The 16,629-nt window shown below is 33.7% G+C and overlaps 1 protein-coding gene across 1 annotated transcript; it reads left to right on the forward strand.

Moving 5' to 3' along the window:
- Positions 1-8,068: 8,068 nt before the first annotated feature.
- On the forward strand, positions 8,069-11,181 carry LOC148176371 (uncharacterized). The gene is made up of 4 exons (XM_088035066.1): positions 8,069-8,685; positions 8,786-9,775; positions 10,095-10,130; positions 10,173-11,181. Exons 1-4 carry the CDS (start codon positions 8,069-8,071, stop codon positions 11,179-11,181), a joined length of 2,652 nt encoding a protein of 883 aa, XP_087891192.1.
- The last annotated feature ends 5,448 nt before the right edge of the window (positions 11,182-16,629 follow it).

The raw sequence follows: 16,629 nt of genomic DNA on the forward strand, positions 1-16,629 counted from the left end.
CATAAATTTCTTTACTTTTTTTTCCTTCTTTATTGGCGTCTTAAATAAATCTGCGTCCGTTCTGACCAGAAAGTGGTTTGACCTATCTAAGCCCATGGTTTCCAATCGACCAGTGCACATTTGCACAGAAAGACGCGATGTCAAGTGCAAGATTCAGTTTGACTCAGTTCACATTTCTTTACTTATGGGCTTTTCCACTGGCATACCAGTATTTTAAAACTACAAAACTCTTTATTCTGATTGAAAAATCATACAAGGTGTTTTTGAAATCTTGCACCTACAATTAAACAACGTCTTTGGCAGCCTTAGGAAATCAACTTGACTATTTTTTGTTTTTTTTTCTGACGATAAAAAAATACCTATTACTATTAACATGGAACGCTTCAGATAAAAATATCTGTTTAAAACACCAAACCGTTCATTGTTGCTAAGCAAGTAAGATTATATTTTTTAATCCAAGTAGCGAATTGGAAGTTTTGGGTAGTTTTGACCATATATTCGATTAATTTTATTTCAAAAACGAAAAGACTTACCTAAAGCATTTTTTGACAAATAATTCTACTTGTCTTTACCAATCACCGTCTTTTCTTTAGTAGTAGTGTATTTCAAAAAGTTCCTACGCATAAAATTTCAAAATTATGAAACCACCATCAAAAATAGAAAATTCGATTAATTATAGGTTGTGAATATTTGAGGATTAATTTTTCAAAACTCAATAAATCCATTTCATAAATTTTGACAAGGGATTACAAAAAAACGATAATTTGTTCAATTTTCTTCAAATTTACTTGAACTCTTTTGGCATAAGAGGGTAACACAATGTTTTAGCAAGAGGTTTTTCATTGAATAAAAATACACATTCCAAGAATTATCCAAAATATTCCCAATTTCACATCAAACCCAATGTCACTTAAAATTGGATTTATTGAGTTTTGAAAAATAACTCCTCATTTAGAACATTCTGATTGGTAAAATTGTATTTTTGTGTTATTTTGAATACCAATGGACCAAAGTAACTAACTTTTCATATTTCCAATGCAATGCGATTTTTTTTAGAAAAATTAAGATAATTTTGGAATAGTATAATTTAGCACATTATTTACGAAATAAAACTCAAATTTAACCTTTCAGCAGTCTGGTGGGCTCTGACAGACCGAGAAGTGGAAAAAAAGCGTTGCACTCTATGAACTAATTAACTCAAAAAGCCCAAATCCCTTATAGCTGCCTATTTTGACTCATTCTAACTACCGTCTTTTTTGTTCCGGCATTGTCGGTGTAAAAATATAAAATTTGGCCTCTCAGACCCCATCAGACTTAAGACGCGATATCATTTCTTTCTGATTTCAAAAGTGTTCTACAGTATGTTCCCGGATTGAGTTCACAAGAGGGAAAAAAAGTTTATTTTCCATTTTACAAAAAAATGATAAAGGAATAACATTTTTTGCTTATTTCAAAACAGATAAATCTGCAATTAAAATTTTAAAATTATTAGTCTCTACTCTTAAAATTAATTTTTTCATTATTTTTATTTATTAAAGTTTTGTAATTGTAACAGGCTGTGGATTCACAATATCAAATAGTGCGTAAAGATTAAAGAAAAATTTACCCAATAATGTGTAAGCATTAAAAATTTAAAAAAATGCAATTGCATCCTTAACAATAATTGAGAAAATTCGAAACAGTCTTAAAGAATTACGAGTTAGAATTGAACTTTGTGCTAAAACAGGTAATGGGTCAATCAAATAATGGAAATTGGTTTGAGTTAAGGAACAAATTTCATTCCTTTGACACTTTTTGCAAAATTAAAAATAAAAAAGTTCTTCGTTATTTTTTGTTTTTTCCGATTTGAAGAACACAGCTTGATATTGATTATTATATTAAAGTTTGAATTAAAGATTTATTTATTTTAAATTAAGCAAAAAATATTATTCCTTTGTTATTTTTTTGTAAAATGAAAAATAACGTTTTTTTTCCTCTTGTGAACTCAATCCGGGGACATACTGTATATTGTTTTCTAACTGAAAATACAATTTTTTGAGTAACATGCAAATTTTTAACTCGTGGATTTCTTATAAATTGTAACTATACAAAAAAATTGATTTTTGAACATGAAAAATGTGCTTTTTCGTTTTTGAAAAAAAGTGCCGTTTCAAAAAGAGACATTTTTGTCGGATGATGTAAGGAAAATTGATTATCTAAGTGATAATGACTTATACAGTGAATATATTTGCATAGAGTCCATAGAATCCATCATTTTTTGTGTTTGTTCACTTTTAAATTAATTTTTTTTGATTTGCAAGTTTATCATGTTTTCACGATGTAATTTAAAATGTTTTTAATCTACTGAATACAATTTTCTAATAATATATTATAGAGTGTTCAGATTATAATAAGCAACTTGACATATTGAAAAAATGTAGAACAAGTTTATTGTGGACTACCTGTATAAGTATGCGTATTATAAGAAACGAATTTTAAAAAGATCTACCTACCTAAATAGCAAAAGTAACAAAAATCTACAGAAAAGTGAAAAGACAACCAAAAATAGAAAAACTGAAACGAAAATCCAATGAAATATAACAAAAAAAAAAGGATAACAATCAAGACGATAGATTAGAAGAATATTACAAAAACGACGAGCTATTTAGAACTACTTGGATAATGACTTTGAAAACGAGTTCGACTTGGTAAAGGTTCAAACAATTTTCATAATAGACATTGACTTTTTACCCAAATAATTTTTATTACGAGAGTGTTCCCGATCAAACCATGAAGAGCATTCTTTTTTCGAAAAAAAATCGATGGCGGTGGTTTCTTACAAACGCCAATTATATGACGATTTGTAAATTCTTGGCAATGGATTTATTTCAAGTGAAACTGTTTCGATTCTTGTTTTTTTCTTTCAGAATTGTTCTGTATATCTTGTGTTTAATACAAGCCTATTTCTTTTTGGAAAAATTCGACTTGGACTATTTGGTTCATTACAGCACGATGTACTACACCGCTGTGTACGTAAGTACCTGAGTACCAATCTTAGGAGTCGATTTCAAGTGGGACTTGCGTCACTGCAAATACATAGCAACGCCAATTATATTGCTTATACCTTGGCAGTGACTACTTGTGTATTAACTTACAGACGGCAATTTGTTGCTTATATCAACCGCTTGCTGAAAGCATTGCCACCACAAACGTACCGGAACTAAAAATTTGGAAGTTTGAAGACGCAAATTTGGAAATACAGAAGAAAGTGAAGAAGACGGTTTTTTCGATAATGGTTTTTATGATAGCAGGTCTTATATGTGGAGTTCTGAGCACTGTGGCCTTCTGGATACCAACAGACGACGACTATGATCTCCTGTTTTTTATTCCTTTGTGTCAGAAGTTTTTCGGTAAATGGGTAGGTAACCAAAACACAATCGAATTGTGCCTTTAATTAATAAAATCCATAGAGTGAATTCGCAATTTTGGGTTTAAAGCTATGCATGCCTATCGTAGCGTATATAAGTATCGGAACGCCTCTTTTCACCATCTTCTACTCCATTGCTGAATTGGAGTTACAAAGAAGAATGATGATCTATCACATCCAAGAATTGAACTCTTTGGAAGATTTTGAAACCCACGAAAACATTACAAGAAAGTTGCGGTATCTTCTCGTCGTCCACATACAATTAAACAAGTAAAAACCTCTATTATTTTTATTTTCTTCTTTCAATTTCTTTTAGACAATTACGTCAAGCTTTACGTCGGGCAGAGATCTTCGTTTTTCCTCTTTACATTGTCGGCACCATTGAAATGGCCAATGTGGCTCTATTATACTTTGCGGTAACAATAAAATTCTATTTACTTTGCCTTTGAAGAAATTTTCAGTTTGAAGGGTCAATCTCAGCACAGTACTTCCGTTTAATAATACTAGGTCTGGTGGTTTCTATAGAATTGGGAGGATTCGTAATAAGCGGACAAATAATGGAGAATATTGTAAGAAATCTTGTAATATGACATTATTTTAATTCTTTTACAGTCTGTAGAAATCTTGAAAGAATTACATGAGGTCGAATGGTACCATTGGACCCAAGAAAATAAAAAGCTGTATTTGATGTTTTTGATAAATGCTGCTCCCACTTTCAAAATTAAATTTTCTGAGAATATTTTTGTCAATTATCAATTGGCGCTTTCAGTGAGTTTGCTTTTCATATGGAATCGTCGTTGACTTTTTTGTTTCAGGTGATGAGAGCACTTTTCTCGGCAGTTTCAATTTTGTATAATCTCAAAGTAAAGTAGATACGTTGTAGAAATAGACATCTTTGGTACTAATTAAAATCATAATGTCCATATTTTTTCTCAAATTTTGTTTAGTAAATTTCGGTTTGATAATTTTTTTTGTTTCATCGTACGTTTTTTTTCTTCTCCTTCCTTTCTCTTTCTCTTCTGTCGTCGTCAACATCGTCAACGTTCTCATCTTACAGAAATCAATCATTAACCAGAAACACAAAATTTGTAAAACTAAACTTTGGAAATTGACAAGACAACAAGCGTAGCAAAGTTTCATTTTTGTATTTTTAGCAAAAATACGAAATATGAAATATTGAAAATTCTTGATTCGTCCTAAAATGCAAAATTTTAGAATAATATGTTTGGTGTTCAAAAATTTTGGAATTTGGCACTTTGATAAGGTTGTCAAAAGTAGTAAATCTGGGAACATCGAGAAAAAAAATTCGATGTTGAACTCAATTTCAACAAGAGCACAATTACTTACATCGGAGAAAACATCGATTTTAAAAAATAAAAATAAATAATATTTTCAATAAAACAACAAAATAACAAGCAAATACAAGAAAAACAAAAATAAATAAAAACCTTAAGTACTAGCCAAAATAATAAGTAAATAAATTATAAAAAAAATAACAAATTCAAGATTAATAAGAATAAACAAAATTCTAAAATATAACTCCCTTAAATTAAATTCCAGTCTTCGTTATAACTATTACTAAAATCAAGAGTGTAAAATAAAATACATACAACGAAACCGCAATTAACGATTTTTAATGATACATCGAAAATGTATGTATTAAAAGTCGATGTTTTTTTGGCAAAATCGATATTAATAAAAATCGATGTAAAAATCCCAAATTTAAAAGGTAGTGTCGTCTAAAGCGTCAAAAATACAAAATTGAATCTAGAAGATGTAGAAATTTTTTAGTTCGCCTTGTAATAAAATTTTTTAAAAAGCTGTTTCTTGTTCTAAAATTTGGAATTTAGAAAGTTTAACAAGAAGAAGCGTATCAAAATTAGTAAAATTTTGTTCTTGTGTTTTAAAAGCTAGCAAAAATATGAAATTTAATGTACAATATTGGAAATTTATTGTTCGTCTTTTGAAAATTTTGGTTGGTCTGAATTTCATTCATATTTTTGTAAAATAGGCAAAAAAATCGTTTCTGATTCTAAATCTAGAATTTTGGAACTTGACAGAAAAAATTTTTTGGTTCGTCGTAAATACAAAAATTCTAAAAATTCTATTTTTGGTATTCTGTGTTTTTAAAATGCATGTACAAAACAGTTTCGCGCTATTCTAGATGGCATATGAAGTATGAAAAACCAATTTTTAAATCAAAAACTGACAAGGTAAAATTAACCCCAATCTACGTACTTTTTACACCACCTGGCATAACTTGTTTCCTGAGCAACCAACAACTGGATGTTTTGTTCACTTTTAAATCATTGGCGCACAAGCAAATTTATTGAATTTTTTGTTTAATTTTATCTCAAAAACAAAAAGACATTTACTAAAACGTTTTTCTCTTAATAGACTCAATTTGTAACAAGAAATTATCGTACCATACTTTTTTTGCAGGTAGGTCAGCAGCAAATGTATTGAGCTCATGGGCGGAATGGGTCGTAACGAGGTGCAGTAAACTCTCAGCGAGTGGTGTCCGTAATCTGCACTCTCATAAATCAAATTTGCGGGGCCTAAGAAATTTCGAAGCTTTGTTGTTGAAAAACTGACCAGGGATATTTGTGAGGTTTTAATTTACACAGTCGTAAATTCATGAACGACGAATTTCGCAATTTCGACCGGCAAGTTTTAATTGCTAAAATCTCACGATTTAGTTTTGTTTTTCTAAGATGGATAAAAGATTGAATGTAATGATTGATGAATCAATGTGTAATTCGATTTTTTACACTTAAATGCAAAATTTACGAAACCAACCCTCATTACAGGGTTGTACTCATTTTCTTTCCTTGAAAGGGTACTTCTAACTACCAACACAATGCTACTTGACTCACCCCTTCCGGAACACCCTTATTTAGTCAGGTCCGGGCTTAGCTCGACTGGGAAGTCACGGAATTCTCGCAACAAAACATATTGCCACTTGCCTGATCGGCCTTAATCATTTACTAATGAAATAACTTACCGGGGGAGCTCCGCCCCCTGCCCCATCGCTGGATAGCGGCTCGGATGACTGGCATTGACCCCTTTTCCTGCAGCGGAAGGACACCCATATTCTCACTCCGACCCTGGTGACATCTTGACATCTTTTCTTTCTTCGAGTACGGCAAAGTCAACCATTACCGTACCCACCCGCGTACTGGAAATTAACCATCCAGCACGCTACCTGGAAGTCAGCCATCCAGGCCTTCTGGAAGTAAACCATCCAGGCCCTCTGGAAGTCAGCCATCCAGCTCTCTGGAAGTAAGCCATCCAGCTCTCTGGAAGTAAGCCATCCAGTCCTCTGGAAGTAAGCCATCCAGCTCTCTGGAAGTAAGCCATCCAGCTCTCTGGAAGTAAGCCATCCAGCTCTCTGGAAGTAAGCCATCCAGCTCTCTGGAAGTAAGCCATCCAGCTCTCTGGAAGTAAGCCATCCAGCTCTCTGGAAGTAAGCCATCCAGTTTTCTGGAAGTAAGCCATCCAGCTCTCTGGAAGTAAGCCATCCAGAACACTTCCTGGAAGTCACCCATCCAGGCATCACACCCCACACACACACACACACACACACACACCCGCCTCTATTTTGTCCCGATCTCTTTATCGAGAGATTACCAAGCGAGCCCCGACCACGTCGCACCACGGGAGGCCTGTCACTCTCCCTTTTCGTTCAGGCGACCCTTCAGGCTCTTTTCTCTCTCCCTCTTACCCATCGTAAATAAAACATCTGTTTATGGTTAAGAGATTTATTGACTAACCCAGAATATTTAATTGTGGTCGTATTACAAATGTAAATAAAAAAGTCACAAGTTAAAGAAAACAAACAAAAAAAATTAACTTTATTGTAAACAAAAAATTAATAAAACAAATTAAAATAAGGCTTCGAGGTTATTTTGCCCCCTGGCAATCCACCTCTTCACCTCTTCAACGTCGTTTCCTAGAAATAAAAAAAATGAATATTGAAATGGAAAAAGTGAATAAATTAAAATATGTTTATTATTATTAAACTTGCCGATAGATTGAACCTTTCCGATATTTTACCCGCCCGCTCGGCAACCGAGAATAAAACCCTTGGTTTCCAACGTCGAGTTCTTTAGCTCTGGCAAACGTGGTATCTTGGAGAAAGTTGGCAAATTGATTTTCCCAAATATTTACCGCATAGTTGTAGGGGTAGAAGATAATCCGACAGGTATGTGGTCAGTTGAAGTGAAAATACGTGGTATTTGCCCTCAAAAACGCAAATTTTTAAACAATTTTTTCAATTTTCATAAATTATGATTTCAAAATCCCAAGAAAATATAACCAAAATACTCTCAAATATAGTTTGCTATGTAAAAATTAAGATATAAAGATATGTTAGAATAGTTATTTCTATTAGTTGGCGATTGGATCGCAGGGCCTTCTTTTAGTATGTAATAAAAACAAAGTTAGTTGAATGTACTGTCAATGTATGTATTTTGAATAATTATCTTTCCGTGTTGTTCCTTCTTATATAATAAACTATTCACCGTCTGGCACCGTTTAATTTCAACAGGTTATGGGCCCAGACCAGAAATCGCGAACAATTTCATAAAGTTGTGTAAACTCTGGTGAACGCGAAATTATTGTGAATAGTAGAGAACGCGTATGAACAAAAGTACTATGGAAATGGCGGCGAGAAGCATCACTCATATTCCAGTATTAACACGGGAAAATTACGATACTTGGAAATTGAGGATACAAGCTGTCATGACAAAAAACCGTACGTGGGCATACGTCAACGGGCAAAAATCAAAACCTGAAGTTCAAGAAGGGAATGATCAACAAGCCGCAGCGCTGGAATTATGGTTGGAAGAAGATGAAAAGGCGAAGGCCGATCTTTACCTGGCTTTAAGTGATGCTGAACTAAAACAAATAAGAAATTGTGTTACATCAAGAGAAATATGGTCAAACTTGGAATCCATGTTCGAATCGCAAGGTCCGGCGAGAAAAGCATCATTGTGGAAGAAATTGATGTGTCTTCGATTAGAAGAAAATGGAGACGTAAATCAACACATCAATGAGTTCTTTGATGTAATCAACAAGCTAACCGGATTAGAAATTGATGTCTGCAATGATTTACAGTCAATAATGCTTTTACATAGCTTGCCAGACAGTTTTGAAAACTTTAGATGCGCCATCGAATCAAGGGACGTCCTACCAGATCCAGAAACATTAAAAGTTAAGATAATAGATGAAACTAATACGAGGCGACAACGTGTACAAAACAGTGACAATGACGCAATGTTTGTGAAAAACATTGGAAGAAGGAAGCCATTTACAAGAAAAACTGAAAATTCATCATTTAAGTTTAAGTGTCATCGTTGTAAGCGAGTAGGTCACAAGGCCGCAGACTGTTATGCATATAGCTATGGCCATAGCAAAGTGCTATGGAAAAGAAAAACAGAAGACTGCAATGGTAGAAGAAATTTCGGTTTTTGCAACAGATGGTCAAGAAGCAAACAGTGTGAACGAGACTAGAGTAGACCGAGATAGATGGTGCTTGGATAGTGGAAGTACTTCGCATCTATGCAATAAACGCGAAAAATTTGAACAGCTAACCAATGCAAAAGGCTTTTCAGTAAACCTGGCAAATAGTGCTTCGACCGTCGTGAGTGCGAAAGGAATTGTGAAGATAGTAGCGTCTGATGGAACTAAAAATCGACGTATGAGATTAAACAACACATTGTACGTACCTGATCTTCGAACGAACTTATTGTCAGTATCGAAGATAGTTGATTCGGGTAACAGCGTCACATTCGAAAAGAAGCGTGCAACAATAATGAACCAAAACGGGAATGTATTGTTAGTTGCTGCTAGGGTAGGAGACCTGTATTATGTTGAGGAATGCGCCGAAGAGATTGCATGTGTAACTAACAATACAGATCAAGAATCGATGCAGAAGGTAATAATTTCACGCGACACGAAATTTACCGATACCATTCATTTCAATGATACATACGCTCCTGTAGCTCGATTAGGTTCTTTAAGACTTTTACTTGCTCTATCAGTGCAACTGGACATGAACATATGTCAGTTTGATATCAAGACGGCTTATCTAAATGGAGAAATTGAAGAAGATCTGTTCATGGCAGTACCGAAACTTTTGTCAGAATCTTTAACCGAAATAGTAAACCGTCGAGGTAATAATGACGAAATTTCAATGAAAGCCAGAAAAATGTTGAAATCGCTCAAAGGGTTCAACAAAGTGTGCAAGTTGCGAAAAGCTCTTTATGGATTAAAACAAGCGGGTCATCAATGGCACAAGAAATTCCACGAGAAATTGATTAGTATGAATTTGAAGCCTACTACCGCCGACCCTTGTGTGTATCACATGTGTGTCACATCAATGTCCTAGATTTAGTGTTTATTTATAATATTTCAAGGGTTTGAGTCAGTTCCTCGTTGCGTAATTAGATCGACCATTTCGCTGATACTGGGTCACCAAGTGACGACAGACGTCAGCAAAATGGTAAGAGTCAGCAGTAACTTTGGTACATCGCAATGTGTCGATGATGATGTCATTTCTCAATATTGAACTTTGCACGAGGAAATGACCTAAACCCTTGACGGTATTTAAGAGGGAGCAGCACCACTGACAAAAACAATAACTGGTGGTGTATTGTGCCGATAGTGTCTGTGGTTGTTCCGTCAGGTGTCTGCCCCTCGATCCAATGTTTGTCGTCAGAACGTAAGTCTGTTCCAATATACTTTACTGAGTGGCCCCATATAGTCTCTCTGTATTTATCATCCCTCCGATTGAACCTACCCGTCCTTGTCACCCCAAACGTGACAATATGAAGAACGAAAACGATCCAATTTTTGTTCTTATTCACGTGGATGATATTATCGTTGCTTACAAGAAGAATATTGATCTAAATTTTATTTGTCAGGAATTGAAGAACGAATTCGAACTGAAAGATTTAGGCAACATTAACTATTGTCTTGGTATTGAAATTAACAAAAGCAATGATTGTGTATCTTTGTCGCAATCTGGGTACATATCAGATTTGTTACGACGGTATGGAATGGAAAATTGTAATCCTGTTTTCACTCCTATGGAAGTCGGCAAGAAAACAAGCAAAGATGGCAATCAAGCTGAAGAATCAGAAGAAATAAAGAATATTCCTTATAGGGAATTAATTGGTTCATTGAATTATTTGGCAGTTGCTACCAGACCAGACATCGCGTATGCTGTCAGTTATTTGAGCCAATTCAACACCTGTTACCGCAGGGAACACTGGATTTCTGCAAAAAGAATACTTCGCTATTTGAAAGGGACTAAAACTCATGGCATCGTATACCACAAGAAGTCTGTGAGTCTGCAGGGTTTCGTTGACGCTGATTGGGCTAGTTGCCATATCGATCGTCGATCCTACACCGGCTTTGTGCCCACTATGTGCGATGCTGCTATTTCTTGGGAATCAAGGAAACAGAGAACCGTAGCCCTCTCATCTACTGAAGCCGAATACATGGGTCTCACTGAAGTCGCTCGTGAGATATTATTCGTGAAGAAGTTTTTGCTGGAGATAGGCATGAATATTGAAGAACCCATTAAGGTTTACAACGATAACCAAGGTGCCCAGCTCCTGGCTAAAAACCATACGTTTCATGCTAGGTCGAAACATATCGATATCCGCCATCACTTTATCAGAGATGTTCTGAGTTCTGGTCAAATCACGATTGACTACTTAGCGTCTTCTGAAATGCCAGCCGATATTCTGACCAAGTCACTATCTTGAATGAAACATGAAGAGTGCACCAACAAAATGGGTATTGTTCCTGTTCCTGTAACGCGCGCTCCATTCGAGGGGGAGTGTTAGAATAGTTATTTCTATTAGTTGGCGACTGGATCGCAGGGCCTTCTTTTAGTATGTAATAAAAACAAAGTTAGTTGAATGTACTGTCAATGTATGTACTTTGAATAATTATCTTTCCGTGTTGTTCCTTCTTATATAATACACTATTCACCGTCTGGCACCGTTTAATTTCAACAAGATATCACAACTTCGTGGCAGTTTCAGCACTTTTTTTTTCATTTCATTGCTGAGTTAAATTGGCAGAGAATGCATTTAACACGTCAAAAAAGACAATAATAAAACTATAAAAATAAAAAAAGAGTTACTTCACTTGTATTAATTGTTAAGTAGAGGAATTTCGTAGTATAAGTATAAGTTAATAATTTACGGTAAATTTGATAACAAGATAACACTCGGAACTGCATGAGATTAACATGATTGAATATGTTGAGAAATGTATAAAAACTTTTACTACAAAAAATTTACTGTACCATGATTTTGAAAACTACCTTCATAAAACAGCGTGTTTTTTTTCTCAAATTTTAAACATGATTTGCAGGTTTAGAATAAATACACAAATTTTTATTTAGTTATGTCATAAAGAATTTAAATTAGCGAGTGTTTTCTCAAAAACTCCAAAATTGATAAATATTTTAATTCTTAGGTGTCACGACACCAAACTAACACTGATAAAAAACTAATTTTTCTATTTCTTGTTCATAATGAAGATATTTCGATACGCGTTTGAGCGTATTTCGGTATCGTAATGGACCAATCCCGTGCCAATATTTCCAGGATCTCATATTTTTCTTAGGTTTGCAGCAGACAAACCGTCAACCTGCCGTCAACGTTAACAATTTAGATTTTGGTTTTGATAAACCATGAAAAAATCGATCAATACACTATTATTTCTTGTTGTACTTGGCTTAATAAATCATCGGAGAAAAACTCTTTAGATGCAAGAGAACCATCATGATCATGATCAACATCTTTGCTCTCTTGGCTCCCTTGCGCTCCGGTAACCTCAAAACGTCACACCTGTAAAACTGACTGAAATTGGATTTGGCTACTTCGAATTTTTTTCCCGAACATTTTGCAAATGCCAACTACCCTAAAATTCCCTAGATTTCGAAATACAGTTTTTTCGTGTAAAATAAAGCGAAATAGAAAAAATAGCGTATGATACTTGTTCATAATGCATTTTGCCGCACTTACTACTTTATGGCACTCCTCGCGGCGCTCGTCGTGTCTTAAAAACGTGCGTGCGGCAAAATGTTCATTATGAAACGCGTTTCATAATATACTATTTTGCATCCGATTTTGGAACATGATCAACCGTAAGCGTATGCAAATATGCAAATTTTTATCTTTTAAATTAAAGACGATTTTGGGGGTGTTTATCAGTGTTGCAGAATCCAGTATAAAAATTTGCCAAACAGTGGCAGTCGGTAACAGTCAAAGTAAAGTCATTAGGTTAGGTTAAACACAGGTAATCCAATTTCCACTAAACGGATCATTGTAATCCTTCCTAAGAATTTCAGAATAATTTGCGGCTATTTGGAATTTTTGAAAGGACGTTTGACAAAAAATTTTAAATATACTTATTCGATCTTGACTTTTTAATAATTTCTTATTAACACTTAGAAGATAAAAATTTGCAAATTTGCATACGTTACGGTTGATCAAGCTCCAAAATCGGATGCAAAAATTTGCTTTTTACTAGTGTTAGTTTGGCGACACCTAAGAATTGGAATATTTATTGATTTTTGAGTTTTTGAGAAAACACTCGCTAATTAAAATTTTTTATGACATTTCTATTTTTATTTTAAACCTTAAATGCAAATCATGTTTAAAATTTGAGAAGAAAAAACGCTATTTTATCAAAGTAGTTGTCAAAATCATGTCGGTACAGTAAATTTTTTATATATTTCTGAACATTATCATCTTATCGAAAATGCAATTTATTCTTAAACACCAAATTTTGTCAAAAAATGCTGACGCGCATTTCGATAGCAATGCTATCATCATCAGAGCAATGGTTAAACTGAGTTAATCGCTTTAATGATGGTAGCATTGCTATCGAAACGCGCGTCAGCATTTTTGACGACATTTGGTATTTGGGAATAAATTGTATTTTTGATAATTTTTGCCAACACCAAGATTTGATCCAACAATGTTGTTCTCAACATCTTCAATCGTTTTGAACTTGTGCAGTTCCAAGCGTTTTCAAATTTACCGTAAATTATTTATTTATCATAAAATTCTTTAATTAATTAAATTAATTAAGTGAAGTATACTGTTTTTTTCATCTTTACAACTCAATTTCAATTTCAAGTCGTTTGTGACATCGCTAAGGTTGCCGTTATCTGTTTGGTATTGCTACGTCGCAAACACCTTTAGCGACATTGCTAAATAACTTGAAATTGACTTCAAATTACTTTTACCCAAATTTTGGAGTTAAATCTTGCTTAATTGGTTAGCACTACAAGAATGAAATGCTGCAAGTCGTTTCGTTAACTACTTGTCTTCCCCATTTTTTTTTAAATATTGACGCTCGACCATGCTTTAGCTCCCTGTGCTTAATTTTATTTTGCATTTGACAGTGCGTAACCGATTTGTGGCACTGAATTAAAATTGACCCCTTAGAGTCCGATTTTAAGTCAGTGGCGAAAATTGCGTTGACGCAGTTGCTGTTTAATTGGGGTTGCTAAGACGCAACTCTGATTTGCAATGAAGCAAGTCAACATGAAATCGGGCCCTTATTGTCTACTTTGACGGGTTAAATGCATTCTCTGCTAATTTAGCGGCGCAATGAAATGAAAAAAAAGTGCTGAAACTGCACGAAGTTTTAGCATCTTTATATCTTAATTTTCATGTGGTAAACTCTATTTGAGAGTATTTTGGTTATGTTTTCTTGGGATTTTGAAATCATAATTTATAAAAATTTTAAAAGTATAAAAAATTGCGTTTTTAGGTGCAAATACTCACGCATCCCCACTTCAAATGACCACATACCTGTCGGATTATCTTCTACCTCTATAAATATGCGGTAAACATTTAAAAAAAATAATTTGTGAATTTTCTCCAAGATACCACGTTTGCCAGAGCAATAAAGAACTCGACGTTGGAAACCAAGGGTTTTATTCTCGGTTGCCGAGCGTGCGGGTAAAATATCGGAAAGGGTCAATCTATCGGTAAGTTTAATAAACATATTTTATTTTATTCACTTTTTCCATTTCAATATTCAATTTTTTTCTTCCTAGGAAACGACGTGGAAGAGGTGAAGAGGTGGATTGCCAGGGCGCAAAATAACCTAAGCCTTATTTTAATTTGTTTTATTTAATTTTTGCTTACAATAAAGATTTTTTTTTGTTTCCTTTTACTTAAGTTTTTTTATTCATATTTAAGCTTTTTTTAATTTGTTTTATTATTTTTTTGTTTATAATAAAGTTAATTTTTTTGTTTGTTTCCTTTAACTTGTGACTTTTTTATTTACATTGATTCATCAATCATTACATTTAACCTTTTATCCACCTTAGAAAAACAAAACTAAATCCTGAGATTTTAGCAATTAAATCTTGTCGCTCGAAATTGCGAAATTCGTCGTTCATGAATTCACGACTGTGTAAATTAAAACCTCACAAATATCCTTGGTCAGTTTTTCAACAACAAAGCTTCGAAATTTCTTAGGTCCCGTAAATTTGATTTATGAGGGTGCAAATTACGAACACCACCCGCTGAGAGTTTACTGCACCTCGTTACGACCCATTCCGCCCATGAGCTCAATACATTTGCTGCTGAGTGTACATGCATTTCAAAGACACCTGAAATTATGTGTACTAAAGTGAGTAGATACTGTTTCTAAATTTAATTTTTGTATTTTTCAAGTAAACGATAACACGAAATTTGGTCTAAAATATTGGAAAATTTTAGTTTACTTAATAAAAAAAAATTCTAAAAAACAGCTGTTGTACTAAACGTGTCAAAAGCAGTAATGTCTTTAAGCTTCATACTTGCATCCGTAAAATTAAAGAAAATACATCATTTAATCTAGAATATTGAAAACTTTTAGTTCGTTTTAGAAAATCTGTTCCTGGTTTTAAAATTTTAAAATTTGGCAGAATTAATACGCGTGTCAAAAATAGTTATGCGTCAAAATTTCATTCTTGTAATCTTAAAGTTGGAAAAATTACGGAATACAATCTAGAATATTGCAAAGCTTCAGTTTGTTTTAAAAGTAAACATTTCTAAAAAGTTTGTTTCAGTTTGCAACACTTTTGAATTTGGCAAAGTTAATCAGTAATGTTCGAATTTCATTACTTAATGTATTTCCAAAATTCCAAATTTTTAAATATTCATCGACAAATGACAAACAAGCATATCTTGGTCGTTCCTATAGATATGAAGATATGAGTATAAATATTGTATGACACAAAATTGAAAATGATATGAATAACACGTTAAACGGAAAACAAATAAGGAAAAGCAAAAATAACAAAAACCTACAAACATAAAATAGCAAAAAAATGTCGAAAAATGTAAAAACAGTAAAACAATGAAGGCGGTAGACCAAAGAATGATACAAAAAATTGTTTCAAAAACGAGTTACTTTTAACTATACTTGAAAAGTTTGTTCTTGTTGAGAAAATTAGTTTGAAAACGAACTCTGTCTAATGAAGGATTAAACAATTTTCATAAAGACCACTATCAACTCAAATAATCTTCATTACAAGTGTATTCAACCCATGATTCAACCCAGTCAGACCATGAACTACAATCATTTTTTGGAGAAAAATCAATGGCGGTGGTTTCTTACTAACGAAAACTATATGACGATTTGCAAATTTTTGGCAATTGATATATTCCAAGTGAAACTTTTTCGATTCTGGCTTTCTATCGTCAGAATAGTTCTAATTATCTTGTGTTTAATACAAGCTTACATTTTTTTGGAAAAATTTGACTTGAACTATTTGGTTCATTACAGCACGATGTACTGTAGCGTTGTATACGTAAGTACCTGAGTACCAATCTTAGAGTTTTTTACTTGTGGTTTGCAGACAGCTGTTTGTTCTTTATATCAGCCGCTTGCTGAAAGCATTGCTACCACAAACGTACCGAAACTGAAAATTTGGAAGTTTGAAGATGCAAATTTGGCAATACAGAAGAAGTAAGCAATACTGTGTTTTGGATAACAGTTTTTATGATTGCGGCTCTTTCATGTGGAGTTTTGATTACTGTGGCCTTCTGGTTACCAACAGACGACGACAATGATCTTCTGTTTTTTATTTCTTTATATCAGAAGTTTTTCGGACAATGGGTAAAAATCGCAAACTCAACCAAATGTCCCTTTTAACTAATAAATTCCCTAGAGTAAAATTGTAATTTTGGGTT

Source organism: Gnatocerus cornutus, chromosome 4 (assembly GCF_029298725.1).
Source record: "Gnatocerus cornutus isolate USDA-ARS CGAHR chromosome 4, icGnaCorn1.1, whole genome shotgun sequence".
NCBI lineage: Eukaryota > Metazoa > Arthropoda > Insecta > Coleoptera > Tenebrionidae > Gnatocerus > Gnatocerus cornutus.